Source organism: Mya arenaria, chromosome 4 (genome assembly GCF_026914265.1).
Source record: "Mya arenaria isolate MELC-2E11 chromosome 4, ASM2691426v1".
Classification (NCBI taxonomy): Eukaryota; Metazoa; Mollusca; class Bivalvia; order Myida; family Myidae; genus Mya; species Mya arenaria.
Window position 1 is genome coordinate 75,430,201 of NC_069125.1, and position 18,410 is coordinate 75,448,610.

General features: G+C 36.8%; 1 protein-coding gene across 9 annotated transcripts in view; it reads left to right on the forward strand.

Moving 5' to 3' along the window:
• Window positions 1-18,410, forward strand: part of LOC128231694 (leucine-rich repeat-containing protein 74B-like) — a 36,518-nt gene that overhangs the window by 16,360 nt on the left and 1,748 nt on the right. For 5 of the 9 annotated variants that reach the window (XM_052944777.1, XM_052944780.1, XM_052944783.1 and 2 more), the window contains 14 exons: window positions 1,583-1,660; window positions 3,704-3,876; window positions 4,354-4,461; window positions 4,700-4,793; window positions 7,415-7,464; window positions 9,005-9,172; window positions 9,510-9,625; window positions 9,778-9,856; window positions 11,860-11,955; window positions 12,267-12,374; window positions 12,573-12,707; window positions 12,996-13,028; window positions 13,869-13,886; window positions 15,703-15,788. In XM_052944777.1, the coding sequence (XP_052800737.1) occupies window positions 1,583-1,660; window positions 3,704-3,876; window positions 4,354-4,461; window positions 4,700-4,793; window positions 7,415-7,464; window positions 9,005-9,172; window positions 9,510-9,625; window positions 9,778-9,856; window positions 11,860-11,955; window positions 12,267-12,374; window positions 12,573-12,707; window positions 12,996-13,028; window positions 13,869-13,886; window positions 15,703-15,788 (1,342 nt within the window). Of the gene's footprint in view, window positions 1-1,582; window positions 1,661-1,715; window positions 1,749-2,251; window positions 2,288-3,703; window positions 3,877-4,353; window positions 4,462-4,699; window positions 4,794-7,414; window positions 7,465-9,004; window positions 9,173-9,509; window positions 9,626-9,777; window positions 9,857-11,859; window positions 11,956-12,266; window positions 12,375-12,572; window positions 12,708-12,995; window positions 13,029-13,868; window positions 13,887-15,702; window positions 15,789-18,410 lie in introns of all 9 variants that reach the window. The other 4 variants (XM_052944778.1, XM_052944779.1, XM_052944782.1 and 1 more) reach the window with 4 other exon arrangements.

Consider the following 18,410-nt stretch of genomic DNA (forward strand, 5'->3'; position numbering starts at 1 on the left):
TCTAATTGAGGGCAAGTGCAGTGCACAAGAACTGTTACTCTTGCTTCCATATTTTTAGAGTTATTGCCCTTTGTTATTTTTCATGCTTTAAGTTTTGTCCGTGGCATATCTTGTAGAATATAAGAGTTATCAACTTGAAACTTCATATGTAGATAGATCTCATGGAGGGCAAGTGCAGTGCACAATAACAGTAACTCTTGCTTTCTTAGTTTTAAAATTATTGCCCTTTGTTAATTTTCATGCTTTAAGTTTTGTCCGGGGCATATCTTGAAGAATATAAGAGGTATCAACTTGAAACTTCATAGCTAGATAGATCTCATTGAGGGCAAGTGCAGTGCACAATAACAGTAACTCTTGCTTTCTTAGTTTTAAAGTTATTGCCCTTTGTTAATTTTCATGCTTAAAGTTTTGTCCGTGGCATATCTTGAAGAATATAAGAGGTATCAACTTGAAACTTCATAGCTAGATATATCTCATTGAGGGCAAGTGCAGTGCACAATAACAGTAACTCTTGCTTTCTTAGTTTTAAAGTTATTGCCCTTTGTTAATTTTCATGCTTAAAGTTTTGTCCGGGGCATATCTTGAAGAATATAAGAGGTATCAACTTGAAACTTCATAGCTAGATAGATCTCATTGAGGGCAAGTGCAGTGCACAAGAACCGTTACTCTTGCTGCCATATTTTTAGAGTTATTGCCCTTTGTTAATTTTCTTGCTTAGGTTTTGTCTGTGGCATATCTCGTAAACTATAGGAGGTTTCAACCTGAAACTTATTCCGTAGGTATATCTGATTGAGGGTTCAAATGCCACCTACACTTGAAAGTTAAATGGCAACATCATTGTCTATAAATGAATAAAATGCCAATCTTACAGCTATAATGTCGACAGTAAATAATTCGTCAGGCGACACATCCGACTCGCGGAGTTCTAGTTATTGGCTTATTTTGAATTTGATGTAGCATGTAATGTAACTAGTATAAGCTATAAACAACACTATGTAACTTTGGATTGCGGCCACAGCGGTGGTGAGACAGCCTCACATGGTGGATGGCGTTCTGGACTTCCAGTCTCTGAGGCTCGCGTACTGTGAGCAGGCTGCACTGCTCAAACAGAAGGGAGAGGCCGGAGACACGAGTACGTCACCTAGGCACGCCCCTCTTCTGTGTGGTAGCCAACTGTTGTAGGCTGTATTGTGCTTATCTTGTATGCTTTTGTTGCAGGTTGATGTTAGATTACTTTTGTTCTTCAGTTGATGAATTATATGTTAGCATTATTTTATTTAGTTTTCTTTAGCTCTGCATTCACCCTTTTCTGTTATCTTTTTAATGTGTTTATTGCTGTATCACCTTGTTCAGTTTCATATTATATGTTGCTTTGGTTTAAAATGAAACAAGAACATCATTGCTTGCTGATTGTGGTCAGTAGTAACTCGACAACATATTTCCAGGCAGTCTGATAACAAGACAATTAGAAATAGTCAAGTTAAGAAAGGTATTAAAAACAGTGTTGCTGAAAAGGCAAAAACAGGTAATGTTGTCTGTTATGAAACAGTTATCATGCTGCATATGACTGTATGTTGAGCAGGGCAGGATCAGGCTGGGCTGAGAACCACAAGGTTACGTTGGATGGACATGAACACTCCAACCCCATCAACCAACATTGGTGAAACAAACTCTCAATTTAGTCCTCTCTTGAACATTATATTTATTTATTGTAGAGTTGGTTGGGCACTTTCTTGATGGATCGTATGGTGAGACTTGCACACTGTTGTACATGGGTTTCCATTGGGTGTTGTGTTTAACAAATGAAAACTTACTATTTCCCATCTTATAAACAAATTAAGGTGTATTATGCATTCTTCCCTTAGAATTATAGGATTTTCATTACAATTGAAATAATTGATGTTCTGTTATCTATATGTCACCTTTTTTATCAATTAAAATGTGACTTTATGTGTCAAATACATAATAATTTTAGTCAATTTTTTATTCTAAAGAAAATCTGAAAATTACTACAATAATAGTACAATTTACATTTCTCCAATGACGCTTTCTCTGTCCAAGTGTCCTTTACCTGTTGTCAATTTGTATGTCAGACTATTGATTATTTAAAACGGAACCTGGTTACCCTGCCTTTAAAAAAAAATGTTTAAAATAGTTATGTTTTATTCTAATTGCCCCATAATGCCTGGGCCCCTCTAATACCCACCCTAGCCTGAGCTCCTCTAATGCCCGTCAATCGGTTCCCATACAGATGCGCGGGAGAAGATTGCCTACCTGCTGACTTCAGGTACAGACGGACACACAAACACCAGCACACACCTGTCAGGGGCATTGTTGTCTGTTCCACTTTGTTAGTGCACATTTGTAGTACAGTGAGACCTGTATGTAACAGGAACTACAATGTCACTGTTCATCTATTATTGAGTTTATGGTCAAACTAGGATCGTTTATGATAGCACAGTTGTGCCTGCTTAAAACCTGTTTTCTTTGCATTTAATTTAGTTCATGACTGTTGTTGACATGTTCAGATTAATTTGTTCGATAAATACAGGCCCAATTTCTGGAAAGATCTTATCAAAGCCAAACACGATTAAGTATCTTATTTGAATCAGAAAAATTACTCTCTTCATATTGATTTAACAAAATAAAACAAAACAGATTATCATGATTTAATTAGCTTGATCCTGACTTAAGATTGTTTAAGAAATCGGAACCTGATCACTGGGTAAAGGCCATTCACTGCAGATATAATTACATAGTTTTTTCTATGATTAGATGTATTTTGAATATCTTAGATTTTGAAACAAAACACTTTCCATAAATTAATTGTGTTTCTCCAAATACATAAATAACGCTAAAGTTTGTTAAAAGTTACATATTTGTGAATTACACAGTTGTACATATGTACAGAAGGCGAGCGGTGTGTATACAAACATTTCTCTGCGAATGATGGAGAGGTGATTTTATCTCTATTAGATTTGTTCTTGTATTTAAGCCTTCTGATGTTACACAGTACAGTTATGCATTTTACATGAGTCTCCTCATTGAAGTGTTGTTACACCACTTTTAGAATACCGGTCTTATTTAGTGTTACTGGGATTTCTTGTATAGTCTGTGGGACATACCAAATGTATTCTATGTTTGTCAGGTTTCAATTGCAAATCTTACAACATATCCTCTTTATAATGTCCTTGATAAACTATTTTATCGATAGATACAAAGAAAGCAACATACACATTTGCCTAACTTTGCTCTGTAATTCTTAACTTGAGCAGATCATTGTTGTTGTTGTTTTTTAAATTCTAGCTCCAAAAATCCATTGTTCTTGTTTTTTTCATTTATTTTATGTAGATTATTGTTTATATTTTTACATTCTGAAGGCTGAAAATCAAGTAGAGCAGCCGATGACGCTAAACATAGAATCAATCTGGCATGGTCCAATTATAAGTTGTACTTTCTACAATTTGAATGCTCATTTGATAATAATCTTGTATACATACAGCACAACATCTATTGACAATTTTATTCTTAAAGTTTCCAAATTTCTCGGAAAGAAACATGTTAAATGAGTTTCTCTGAATTTGTTCAATCATTATTATTGTGTGTGTCCAATTCCTGTCAGCATGGTGTCATTCTTGTATTTTTTGTATTGTTTTGATAAACAATCAAATTTTTTAACTTGACCATGACTATAATTCAACAGATCAGACAACGACATATGACCACACGGGAAAGACATCATACATCGACACGTGTAAGCGGCTTGGTGTGGTGCCGGCCTCATACTTCCTGCGGCACATGCAAGATCGCCAGTTGAGTATGCGGCACCACGGGCTTGGGCCTGCAGGAATGAGGGCCCTCGCAGAGTCACTAACAGTAAGGCTCAATGAGTCTACCCCCACAAATCCTCATTGCTATAAAAATAACACACTTTTGAATGATAAATGTATGGTTGTCCGATTAGCACAGTGGTTAGGGCACTCGCTTCTCACCATAGCGCATGTGAGCTTGGTTTGTGGTCACCAAGCCGGACAAGTGGGTTTTCTCAAGGCACTCCGGTTACCCCCACACTCTCTTGATATAATGTTGTAATAACTTATTTTACAATCGTTGTATCATAAATAAGTTTAATCTATTTTTACAATTATTTCATTTTGCACAGATCTGTACTACTATGAAAGCTATGAATAAACAGAAGTGTTAGTTGTTTTGTTCAAATTTATCAAATATAGGCTTAATGATGAGGTTTCATTTTAATGTGAATGGGCGAAAACATCTTTATGTGCTGTGTAACAGTTTTGAATTTCAACATTTATGAAATAAAAGCTGAACAGTTGATTTTTTTTCTTTCAGTCAAACAGTTCTGTGATTGAGCTGGACCTGAGTGACAACTGGCTTGGGCCACAGGGCGGCATCGCAGTCTTCGAAATGCTCAAGGAAAACTGTTTTATCACCGAACTTGTAAGTAGTTGAATTGATGAACATACAATTAAAAAGTACTGTAAAATCAAATTGACTAAAAACCAATTCTTCAACAATCCCTATCATAGAGGTAAGAAATATCACAGACGTAGATTGGTTTATATATCCATGGTTAAGTTAAAGCATTTATAGCAATGATTTTAAAACAAGTCAAGAGCATCGTCAAATTTGAAAAAAAAAATCCTTTACAACTATGATGGTGTTGTGTTTTTTTCAGAACCTGTCGGACAATCGTCTGGGTTCAGAGTGTGCTGCTGATTTGTCAGCCATTCTGCAACAGAATGTCACCCTCACACATGTCACACTAGCCGGTAAGTGGTATTGCTTTCTACTGTACTCAACAAGCTAAAACCTGAACACAACATTTACAAATGGGCTTGAACTGACCAGTAACATTACAGGTGGGCTTGTACTGACCAGTACCATTACAGGTTGGCTTTAACTGACCAGTTACCTTACTGGTGAGCTTTTACTGACCAATAACATTACAGGTGGGCTTGTACTGACCAGTAACATTACAGGAGGGGTTTTACTGACCAGGAACATTACAGGAGGGCTTTGACTGGCAAGTAACATTACAGGTGGGCTTGAACTGATCTGTTACATAACAGGTGGGCTTTTACTGACCAGTGACATTACTGGTGGATTTGTACTGACCAATAACATTACAGGTGGGCTTTTACTGACCAGTAACATTACAGGAGGGCTTCTACTGACCAGTAACATTACTGGAGGGCTTATACTGACCAGTAACATTACAGGTGGGCTTTTACTGACCAATAACACTACAGAAGGACTTTTGCTGACCAGTTACATTACAGGTGGGCTTTTATGGTCTAATAGCATTACAGGTGGGCTTGTACTGACCAATAACATTACAGATGGGCTTTTACTGACCAATTACATTACGGGTGGGCTTGTACTGACCAATCACATTACAGATGGGTTTTTACTAACCAATTACATTACAGGTGGGCTTGTACTGACCAATAACATTACAGATGGGCTTTTACTGACCAATTACATTACAGGTGGGCTTATACTGACCTGTTACATTACAGGTGGGCTTGTACTGACCTGTTCCATTACAGGTGGGCTTGTACTGACCTGTTTCATTACAGGTGGGCTTGTACTGACCTGTTACATTACAGGTGGGCTTGTACTGACCTGTTCCATTACAGGTGGGCTTGTACTGACCTGTTCCATTACAGGTGGGCTTGTACTGACCTGTTCCATTACAGGTGGGCTTGTACTGACCTGTTCCATTACAGGTGGGCTTGTACTGACCTGTTCCATTACAGGTGGGCTTGTACTGACCTGTTCCATTACAGGTGGGCTTGTACTGACCTGTTCCATTACAGGTGGGCTTGTACTGACCTGTTCCATTACAGGTGGGCTTGTACTGACCTGTTCCATTACAGGTGGGCTTGTACTGACCTGTTCCATTACAGGTGGGCTTGTACTGACCTGTTCCATTACAGGTGGGCTTGTACTGACCTGTTCCATTACAGGTGGGCTTGTACTGACCTGTTCCATTACAGGTGGGCTTGTACTGACCTGTTACATTACAGGTGGGCTTGTACTGACCTGTTCCATTACAGGTGGGCTTGTACTGACCTGTTCCATTACAGGTGGGCTTGTACTGACCAATAACATTACAGATGGGCTTGTACTGACCAATTACATTACGGGTGGGCTTGTACTGACCAATCACATTACAGATGGGCTTTTACTAACCAATTACATTACAGGTGGGCTTTTACTAACCAATAACATTACAGATGGGCTTGTACTGACCTGTTCCATTACAGGTGGGCTTGTACTGACCTGTTCCATTACAGGTGGGCTTGTACTGACCTGTTCCATTACAGGTGGGCTTGTACTGACCAATAACATTACAGGTGGGCTTTTACTGACCAATTACATTACGGGTGGGCTTGTACTGACCAATCACATTACAGATGGGCTTTTACTAACCAATTACATTACAGGTGGGCTTGTACTGACCAATAACATTACAGATGGGCTTTTACTGACCAATTACATTACAGGTGGGCTTGTACTGACCTGTTCCATTACAGGTGGGCTTGTACTGACCTGTTCCATTACAGGTGGGCTTGTACTGACCTGTTCCATTACAGGTGGGCTTGTACTGACCTGTTCCATTACAGGTGGGCTTGTACTGACCTGTTCCATTACAGGTGGGCTTGTACTGACCTGTTCCTTTACACATGGGCTTTTTCAGACCAGTTATATTAAGGGATGGCTAGTACTGACCAGTTACATAATTATATTCCCCAATGAAATGTTGGGAAAGATAATAACCAACAATTGTTTAAAAAGCCTATTCAAAGGGCCAAATAATACGGATAGAATTTTATAGGAAATTTTTATGAGTAACCTTAAGACTTACTGGCATCCAGCACAATACAATTTTAATAGATGAAGGGTCTTTCTTTTTAAAGGCCATAGCATTAAAATTGTCATGGCTTTATAACAACCAACAAAATGACTTCCAAAACTATTATAATTTGAACTCTTGTCATCTATATAATTTGCTGTGAAATATTTACAACTAAAAGCCTATTGGACCAAAGATGTTCAATGTGCAATAATATTAATGCACATGGCAATGTGCAAAAAACATTCATTTAAAAGATGCTAGTAGACATTTAATGATATTTGTCCATTAAATCTGAAGCTAATCAAAATTAAGATACTGGAATTTTTGGGAGCGTTAATATTGAATGACTATTTTCGTGCTTTTATTTCACAATAACATTGTGTGTTGCTTTTAAAGATAATAGTATAAAACTTAAGTAGATACAATGTGTTTTGATCTATTTGTGTTTTTTTTAACTAAACTGCAAATAATGCTTTGTGTTGTTTTGCTGTGTGATCTGGTGTGTGACTGACATATGCTTTATTCCAGGGAATGATTTTGATGATCATTCAGCTCCGTATTTAGCAGAGGCCATAATGGTTAGTTAAACATCATTTATTTTTCTATATTCATCAAGATAAGAATTTGAATTGGCTTTGTTCGCTTATGTTTCCATGAATGGATCTGTTCCAAAATATACTGGCATATTCTGCTCCAATATCTTTTACCTAGTGGTATGAGGGAAGAAATTAAATTAAATTTATAACCTTTTGACACTAGGGCAATCTGAACAGTGAAAGCCTATAATGTATACAATATTTCACCACAAAACCGGGGCAATTTTAGTGGCACTTTTTTGACGACTATTAAATAATACAATGTGCATCTTTTTTGCTTGTTTAATTCAGGTAGCGTAAATTTACATCATTAGCATTTAAGTTGATGTTAATAAGTTTTACAACTGTAATTTGATCCATATTTCACTTTTTTATGCTATCTGTTTATTTGAATGGAGTTGGAAATACGCTATAGGGTTTGCTCACTGTATATTTTTAACGTATAAAATGGTAAAAATATCCCAAAACTTGAAACTTTTCAAAACAAAATGGAAAAAGTTCTGCACCCAATTTTGAGTAGAGAATTTGAATATGTTATGATTGGTCATGAAGAAGACAATTGTGTACAGTTGTCAATGCTCCCTCATTGAAAGAACGCCCAGGTTTCAAGGAGAGATAGTGCACATGTTTTATGACTTTACAGGAGCGAGAAGAATATCAGCTTGTCTATATACTTTTGTCATAGTCTTGTGTCATGCAATCCAGTGTCCATGTTGGCCATAACTCAGAAACAATTAAAGTGATTAAAACTTGGTTCTCTAAGTCAGTGCTGTCATAATCAAATAATAATAATAAGCTGTTGATTTAGCAGGGTATCGCATAAGAGTAAATCTTTGTGTGAATTGTTTGCTCAGCTCTTAAATCACTTTGAAGTTTTTTGTCATTTGACAAGGTTAATCCTTCAGACAAATTGTTTTGATAATTATTATAGAATTAAAAACTGTGGCTTAATAAGTGATTTAATCAAATAGACACACTCTGGAGTAATCTATGTCTCGCATATAATGCAGTATTATGTACGTACCGGTATTATAGAAGTATTTTTGTGGGGTTCAAATTTAATAAGCCAGTGCAGAAAGTTTGACTGTGTCGTTTGAATCCAATGAGACCATATGATCCCCTGTCATATACAGTTTAGGTATTGGCGTGCAGATTTCTTTCATTATCATCAACAGCAAGGTGACCTTGTCCTAATCTGCGAGGATGCAGCTGCAGGTACTGCTGATTACAGAAAAAAATCCTGTATATCAGTACTATATGTTTAAAATAAGGAGACAATCAGGGATCATATCATTTCAGGTCAACAATTAATTAAACAGTTATTATGGAGATAACAAACAGCATATTCTTATAAACCAGCATTATTATTAGAAATAGGCTCTATGGTAAGAATAGTTTCCAGTCGAATGTTGATTCAATATACACATACAAATATATATATTTTTTAAATATTAATATTTTATGTGTTTATTCTTTTGTCGAAAAATATGATTCACACATGCCCATTTTAACTTGACTTTAGAACACAACAAAAGTACAGTATTTAGATCTGAGCCACAACCAGCTAGGTGAGGTTTCAGGACTAATCCTGGGCCCAGCCATCGCCGACAACACATGCATCAAGGAGCTCGACCTATCCTGGAACTGCTTCCGTAGGAAAGGGGCTGTTGCCATAACACAGGGTATCAAGGTATGTGGATTGAACTGTGATCTGATCTGATTTATGGTTGACTCACATAGAAGTGAACAAATCATGATCATTAGACTTGGCTGTTATAATATAACTACATTATATGTCTGCATAAACATTTGTCTCCTTCTTTAAATCAATAAGTCTTTATGCTAGTTCTTAAGTTAGTTACAAAATACTTTTGTAAACCTTGCAAACATAAGTTGTTTCATTTATTGGCTTAGGCAGTATGTTATAATGATTAATGCGAATAAGTAAAATGTGAACCAGGAGATAAAAATAATCATTGCAACTGTTTCCAATCATTGAGAATGCGTTTATTGTACTGTTTGTGCAGAACAATGTGTATATGAAGAAGATGAACCTGTCATGGAATGGGTTTGGGCTTGACGGGGCGGTTGGGCTGCAAGATGCACTCAAGGGAAACTCAGTGCTGCAGGAACTAGACATATCGTATGTACTCTGCTTTGTACATCAACACTTTAACTTATTAATGGACTGTTTAATTCATCTACTGAAAAGCATCTCTATTTAAACATGTTTGAAATCAGATTCTGATAGTTATTGGAGATATTGGCTTATTGTGTTATGTATTTATTTTTCAGAAACAACCGTATTACCCCTGAAGGAGCTGTGGTGATTGGAAAGGGCCTCTCAGTCAACGAAACACTCACAACCCTCAAGGTACTGATGGCAGGCACTTCTGTAAGGTGCTGCTACTGATGGCAGGCATTTCTGTAAGGTGCTGTTACTGATGGCAGGCATTTCTGTAAGGTGCTGTTACTGATGGCAGGCATTTCTGTAAGGTGCTGCTACTGATGACAGGCATTTCTGTAAGGTGCTGTTACTGATGACAGGCATTTCTGTAAGGTGCTGTTACTGATGGCAGGCATTTCTGTAAGGTGCTGTTACTGATGGCAGGCATTTCTGTAAGGTGCTGCTACTGATGACAGGCATTTCTGTAAGGTGCTGTTACTGATGGCAGGCACTTCTGTAAGGTGCTGTTACTGATGGCAGGCATTTCTGTAAGGTGCTGTTACTGATGGCAGGCATTTCTGTAAGGTGCTGCTACTGATGACAGGCATTTCTGTAAGGTGCTGCTACTGATGGCAGGCATTTCTGTAAGGTGCTGTTACTGATGACAGGCATTTCTGTAAGGTGCTGTTCTGTTACTGATGGCAGGCACTTCTGTAAGGTCCTGTTACTGATGACAGGCACTTCTGTAAGGTGCTGTTACCGATGGCAGGCACTTCTGTAAGGTGCTGTTACTGATGACAGGCACTTCTGTAAGGTGCTGTTACCGATGGCAGGCACTTCTGTAAGGTGCTGCTACTGATGACAGGCACTTCTGTAAGGTGCTGTTACTGATGACAGGCACTTCTGTAAGGTGCTGTTACTGATGACAGGCACTTCTGTAAGGTGCTGTTACTGATGACAGGCACTTCTGTAAGGTGCTGTTACTGATGACAGGCACTTCTGTAAGGTGCTGCTACTGATGACAGGCACTTCTGTAAGGTGCTGTTACTGATGGCAGGCACTTCTGTAAGGTGCTGCTACTGATGGCAGGCATTTCTGTAAGGTGCTGTTACTGATGACAGGCATTTCTGTAAGGTGCTGCTACTGATGACAGGCATTTCTGTAAGGTGCTGCTACTGATGACAGGCACTTCTGTAAGGTGCTGCTACTGATGGCAGGCATTTCTGTAAGGTGCTGTTACTGATGGCAGGCATTTCTGTAAGGTGCTGTTACTGATGACAGGCATTTCTGTAAGGTGCTGCTACTGATGACAGGCATTTCTGTAAGGTGCTGCTACTGATGACAGGCACTTCTGTAAGGTGCTGCTACTGATGACAGGCATTTCTGTAAGGTGCTGCTACTGATGACAGGCATTTCTGTAAGGTGCTGTTACTGATGGCAGGCATTTCTGTAAGGTGCTGTTACTGATGGCAGGCATTTCTGTAAGGTGCTGTTACTGATGACAGGCATTTCTGTAAGGTGCTGCTACTGATGACAGGCATTTCTGTAAGGTGCTGCTACTGATGACAGGCACTTCTGTAAGGTGCTGCTACTGATGACAGGCATTTCTGTAAGGTGCTGCTACTGATGACAGGCACTTCTGTAAGGTGCTGTTACTGATGGCAGGCACTTCTGTAAGGTGCTGTTTGTGATGGCAGGCATTTCTGTAAGGTGCTGTTACTGATGGCAGGCACTTCTGTAAGGTGCTGTAACTGATGGCAGGCACTTCTGTAAGGTGCTGTTACTGATGGCAGGCACTTTGGTAAGGTGCTGTTACTGATGGCAGTCATTTCTGTAAGGTGCTGTTACTGATGGCAGGCACTTCTGTTAAGTGCTGTTACTGATGGCAGGCACTTCTGTAAGGTGCTGCTACTGATGGAAGGCACTTTGGTAAGGTCCTATTTGTGATAGCAGGCATTTCTGTAAGGTGTTGTTTGTGATGGCAGGCACTTCTGTAAGGTGCTGTTATTGATAGGTAACTGATTTGTGATCTTATTTATTTTTACCATTTTCTTTTTTATGCGTTCTCTAAAATATATTCAGAAAGTTATGATAAAATTGAGTAACAATGAGATGAGACTTTAATTAATCATTAAACCAATTCATAATTTCATAGCAGACAAATATATGTTATATTCAAAGTTTTATCTTTTTATTACTCTGTATTCCAGATGGGTAAGAATCCTATGCAAAGTGCCGGGTGCTACGGGATATGTGCTGCCATTTTACGCAATCCAAACTGTGTTCTGAAAGTCTTAGACTTCAGTGTAAGGATTTTTTTTAACAATTTCTGCTCATATTCATCATATAATCACTGAGTTCTTGTGCCTACCATATAATGTGTCCAGCTATAAAAAATGATTAAGAAATATATTGGCCCAGATGCCATTGTCATTGGTGTTTGTCAGCTTGCAAGACATACCCGGTAAATGGAACTATTGTTGTTCTTTCCCGGTCTTATTCATCTTATTCAGTCTTTCATACACTTGCATTATAAGTGTTGATCTAATTTAATGATCACAACTCCTCCTGATTGTTATGCGTGCCAGTTTGTAAGACTGTGATCATGGTGTTGCAGGACATCCTGGTGAACAAGGACTTTGAGGAGGTGTACGGGCAGGTCCGGGAGCAGATACCGGACATCCGCATGACCCATGGTGGCATGGAGCCACCACCCAAGCCCAAGGTATGGAGGACAAGTTATTTTTAAGTAAAGAGGCCTCTGTAGATAACGAAGTAATGTCACAGAGTTTCTTCCAATAATGTGACATGTGCTTGTATATGTTTAAGTTACCAGATGAAAATGGTACTATATCTTAATACTAGCACATAAATGGTAGGAAACTAAGGTTACGCAGTACTTCTTTTATGTTGCATGTTTCAGGCAAAGGTTCACCCAATGACTAAGCTGGTCAACTACATCGAGAAGCACGAGCTACGGCTGGTCGACTTCTTCAACAAGTTTGACAAGGACGGCAGTATGAGCGTCACACATGAGGAATTTTTAGAAGGCATTGAGGTAGGCCCCATCACACGATGGCTTTCATACGTTATTATGTTTATTTAAGTTATAATATATGATTTTCCTATGTATATTATCATCATATTATCATCACAATTAATGTATTATTATCAAACTTCAGCAATATTTTTTAATGAAGTAATATTAATTTGCTTGTTTTGTTAATTTTATATACAAAACATTTTTACCATATACTTTTACTTATTTTGTTCTAGTGTTTCTTAAAGTTAATGTTTTATTTGTAAAGCGTTAATAGTGTTTTTGACACAAATGTATTACATACAGACAGCAAGACTGGCTCTAAAAAAGCACGCTCAGGTAACCCTTGACCTACCACCATTTACACATATACCTTGGCTAACATGGCTACATAACACTAATTTTAGCTACAATTATAAATATCATTGTATGTTACTCACTATGTAGTGCAATGCCAGATAACGCTAATTGCACTTCTTACAATGGAAATGGTCCCATTATTCACGTAATGATTTTGGTGATTTGAGTATTATGTGACACTTAATTGCCTCATTATTGCATAGATACATTTATTACTTACTAACAATTGTCTCCTCTCCATGATATTTCAAGAAACAAATGGGCATAAATTTGTATGCAACATACTTATGTAGATTACAGAAACATTTGCTACATTTTTCTGTCTTTGTTTGTGCCTCTCACATTATCTGTTTGGAAGTTGCCTCAGAGAAATACATGTTTTGCCACACAGTGCTTTGCAATCTGAAAAAATTAAATTCACCATTAAAAGGATTCTTCTTAAAAGTATGATAATTCACAAATTTTAATTATATGTTATACATGAACTCAATAAAATATCTTGTGTATGATATTTATAAGATATCTTTTATATTTTATTAAATATTGAACATTTTAAGCAGTCTATATCATATTTGGACAGGTCCTGACTGGCCAAAAATATTTCATGAACCGCTGCCTTCATAAAACTGGATTTTTATTAAAGAACATTGATATACAGACCGATAGATTTTATGTAAACAAAGAAGATACACATTTATGAAGGGTATAATAGTCTGTAAAAGTGTTAGAAGTACTGCCAGTAACAGAATGTATTAAAGCATTTTCCCATTTATAATTGCATACACAGATGTTTGAGACAAGATTTCTTTGGTATTGCAGCTAATGTCTTTGGGAAAGGTTTACCTTACTTTTTCTTTTTATTTCACTGTACACTTATAAAGGATTAGGTGATCTTTTATTGTCTAATAGTTCAAACTTTTTAAAGTAACTAAGAAAATAATGGCTGTTTCTTATTGACCATTTTATTCAGTCTTATTTATTATCAAAAAAACACAATTGTCCTGGAAGTTATTTCCAGTCCTTGTAATATGTTTTCTATTTCCTACCAGTGATATAATATTCTTCATAATTCATTACAGATTCTTTGATACATTCAGGTTGGCTAGAATTTAGCCCAACCATGATAAATAATAGTTATTAGCCATGTAACCATTGATGGTTTGATAAATGTAATTGTTTCAATTTAAAGTTATACCATTTTAGCTGGAACATTTAGCACAAAATGTTAAAATAGTATACTGTTTTCTACATAAAAGCGATAAAAGATCATCTACATTCTGATCATATACTCCATATAGACAGAATAATCACTCCTCATGTACAAAAATGTATTAATGATTGCAAGCTCAGGCTTCGAATGCTTCCAGTTTCTATCTTGCTAGCAGTATGTATGCAAGCTACATTGTTACATTATCATTTTAAAGCTTTAACCATTTTGCCTCATTTTCAGCTAAATTATTATATAAATATTTTTGATTGTGCATGAAATATTGCTAAAATCACGGACCTATAAACCATGATTGGCAACTCTCATCTGTGTTAATGCGAAAATCTCAAACTCACGCGTGCAGCGGGATTTCATTTTACCTTGTGGTCATTTTCTAGACGTCCGACATGGGCCGAATATATACATGTAGGAAAACATTAATTAAAATTGACTCAAATAAGCGGTACTTTCATTTGAGTACATAATAGTCCAATGGAATCTGATTAAAATAACAGTTATTAATTATAATTAAATCTATAACTAACAAGGCATTATTAGCAGAGTTGGCGGAAATAACCGAAGATCGCCGTTAATCACCGATCAGAAATTCGGCGGAATTTTCCGTTATTTGTCGAGCGCGCGCTAAGGATTGTGGGTAAATTATTATTTCTTATCGTGTCACCGATATCGGGCAGTTGCCAGTCCATGGTTTATAGGTTCGTGCTGAAATCAAACAAATATACCGTATGTGTGTGAGATGTGTTTTATTCAGGTATATCTTGAACACATAAAAAGTATCATTCATCTCATGAACTGACTTTGATGTTTTGATGTTTCCACTGAACTATAGCTATCTTTTACAATAAGTACTCTGTCAGTGCATCTGTTTAGTATAAGAACTAGGTTTTTATGTAAGAACATTATAGAGCTAGCTAGCTGCTAGCCAGCATGAAGTTTTGTTCATGCAGAGGACAATTAGGATTGGGATTCATTCCAGCCGTTAACTGGTGATATTGGTACATTTCTTATTGATTTTGTTTTTGTCAGGTTGACGGTTTCATGACTTTTAATCAGAAGTATAGAATCACAACTTTACTACTTAATTCTATGTACAAAAGAGTTAACTAGTACTATAGAGCTTTCCGAAGCTTGAGCTGTGTTTGTATGTTACCAACTGTACGTATATGAATGTATGATTGGAGCTGTGAGTGTATGATACTAGACAATCTGTATATGAATGTGTTATAGGAGCTGTGTTTTGTATTTAACCAGGCATACGTGTATTATTGTATTAAAGGAGCTGTTTTTTGTATTTAACCAGGCGTACATATATGAATGTATTGTAGTAGCTATGATTTGTATTTAACCAGGCGTACATATATAATTGTATTATAGGAGCTGTGTCTTGTGTTTTTAACCAGGCGTACCTATATGAATGTATTATAGGAGACTGGGATCAAGCTGAGTGAGGAGGAGATTGAGGTTCTGTTAGACGAGTTGGACCGGGATGGCGATGGGGAAATCAACTACAAGTATGTGCTTCTGGACCCAATTATTATCCCCCGCCGAATCGAAGATTTCGGGAGGGGGATATTGTTTTGGCGTTTTCCGTCCGTCATTCCGTCCGTCCGTCCGGTACCATATCTTGGTAGGCATTGATCAGAAAATGTTCAAACTTGGTCAGAATATTCCCCTGGATCATATCTCGACATATTATATAAGTGGGTCACATGGGGTCAAAAACTAGGTCACTAGGTCAAATCTTAGAAAAATCTTTGGAACATACTAGAGGCATTATACATGGTCAAATATTCACGAAACTTTATCAGAATGTTTTCCTTGATGAACTCTTGGTCGTAAATAAAACTGGGTCACATATGATCGAAAATTAGGTCACTAGGTCAAATCTTAGAAAAATCTTGTCCAGAACCATATCATGGTAATGATTGGTCAATTTATGTTCAAAATTGGTCATGATGTAAACCTTGAAGAAATATGGACCACTTAAAAAAAGTGGGTCACATGGGGTCAAAAACTAGGTCAGTAGGTCAAATCTTAGAAAAATCTTTGGAACATACAAGAGGCATGATACATGGTCAAATATTCAAGAAACTTAATCAGAATGTTTTCCTTGATGAACTCTTGGTCGTAAATAAAACTGGGTCACATATGATAAAATATGAGGTCACTAGGTCAAATCTTAGAAAAATCTTGTCCCGAACCATATCATGGTAATGATTGGTCAAGTTATGTTCAAAATTGGTCATGATGTAAACCTTGATGAAATATGGACCACTTAAAAAAGTGGGTCACATGGGGTAAAAACTAGGTCAGTAGGTCAAATCTTAGAAAAATCTTTGGAACAGACTAGAGGCATTATACATGGTCAAATATTTATAAAACTTAATCAGAATGTTTTCCTTGATGAAATCTTGGACTTATTTAAAACTGGGTCACATGTGATTGAAAATTAGGTCACAAGTTCAAATCTTAGAAATAATTTGTCCAGAATGGAAATAATTGGTTGGATAATGTTCAAAATTGGTCATGATGTACCCCTTGATGGAATATGGACCGCTTGTAAAAGTGGGGCATATGGGGTCAAAAATTAGGTTACTAGGTCAAATTTTAGAAAAATCTTTGAAACACATTAGAGGCAATATGTATGGTCTTATATTCATGAAACTTAATCAGACTGTTTTCGTTGATGAACTCTTGGAAATGTTGGTCACATGTGATAAGAAATTAGGTCACTAGGTCAAATCTTTCAAGAATCTTGTCCGAAACTATTTTATGGTGGTGATTGGTCTGATTAAGTTCAAACATGGTCAGAATGTTCTCTTAGGTTGAATTTCGACTGTGTTTTAAAAGTGGGTTAATGGGTCAAAAACTAGGTCACTAGGTCATATCTTACAGAAATCTTTGGAACACTCTAGAGGCAATACATCTGCTCTATTTTCCATGAAACTTAATCAGAATGCTTTGATGAAATCTTGGAATAGTTTTAAACTAGTAGGTCATGTGGGGTTAAAAATGAGGTCACTGAGTCAAATCTTAAAAAAACCTTGTGGACACTCTTTAGAGGCTGTATTTTTTGCATAAATCTGAACCAATCTTCATGAAACTTGATCAGAATGTTTGCCTTGATGAAGTCTTAGATTAGTTTGAAACTGGGTAGCATGGAGTCATAAACTAGGTTTCTTGGTCAATTCTAAATGTTATATATATACATTTTTTTTTTTATTTCAAACAGTTGCAATCAAACTTAAACTCATATATATATTTCATCAACAATTCATTTCCATTCCTTGACTTAGCCCAATCAGGCGGGGGATATCAATTCAACGAATTTGCTTGTTTTAGTTATTGGTCTTGATGTACTAGTTGGCTTGTCTATAGGAACATGACTGTGTAACAAGTTTCATGTGACAGTCTTTGATGTGCAGTGAGTAATGGCTAATGTTTTATCTTTTGCATGATGGCACCAATGACAAACGACTCTAAGGCCATCACACCCTAATGGCCATTATGTTTCTGAGATGGGACTCTCACTGCATGCATTTGTAATAATGTTTACCGTAGCTCAAATTTCTTTTCTTTTTAAGAAAAAGTCAAGGTATTTTTATGGCCTAGGTAACATCTTTTACTCCAAAAACAGATGTTGGAAGTATACTTGTTTGCTATGAGAAAATGAACATGAGTTACAAATCTCAAAACTGTGAATAAATACTGCAGAGTAGTTTAATGCCCCTTTATTGTATAATAGAAACAGATGAATGTTGGCGTACATGTCTAGGTGGTTCTCTTTTTGAGATTTCATTAAGGACAAGGAAGTTGATCAATTGTCAAACTGAAAACAAATGTAGCCAAAACATCAATGTTGGCATTTCTCAACAGCTTTTAGAACATACCGGTAAGCACAGGACCTGTTTATACCACATTAATGAGGTATTTAAATCCCCATATTTACACCACTTTTGGCTTTCATTAGTTGAATGCACATTCCTTGAATGATTCATTCATAAAAACGTACTCATATATTTGCTTGGTGTAATTTATTTAAGTTTTTTGGGAAAAAAAGGAGATACATTACAGCTGTTGATCATGTTTCTACTTTTATAACATATTTTTCATTTCATTGACTTATTTGTCAT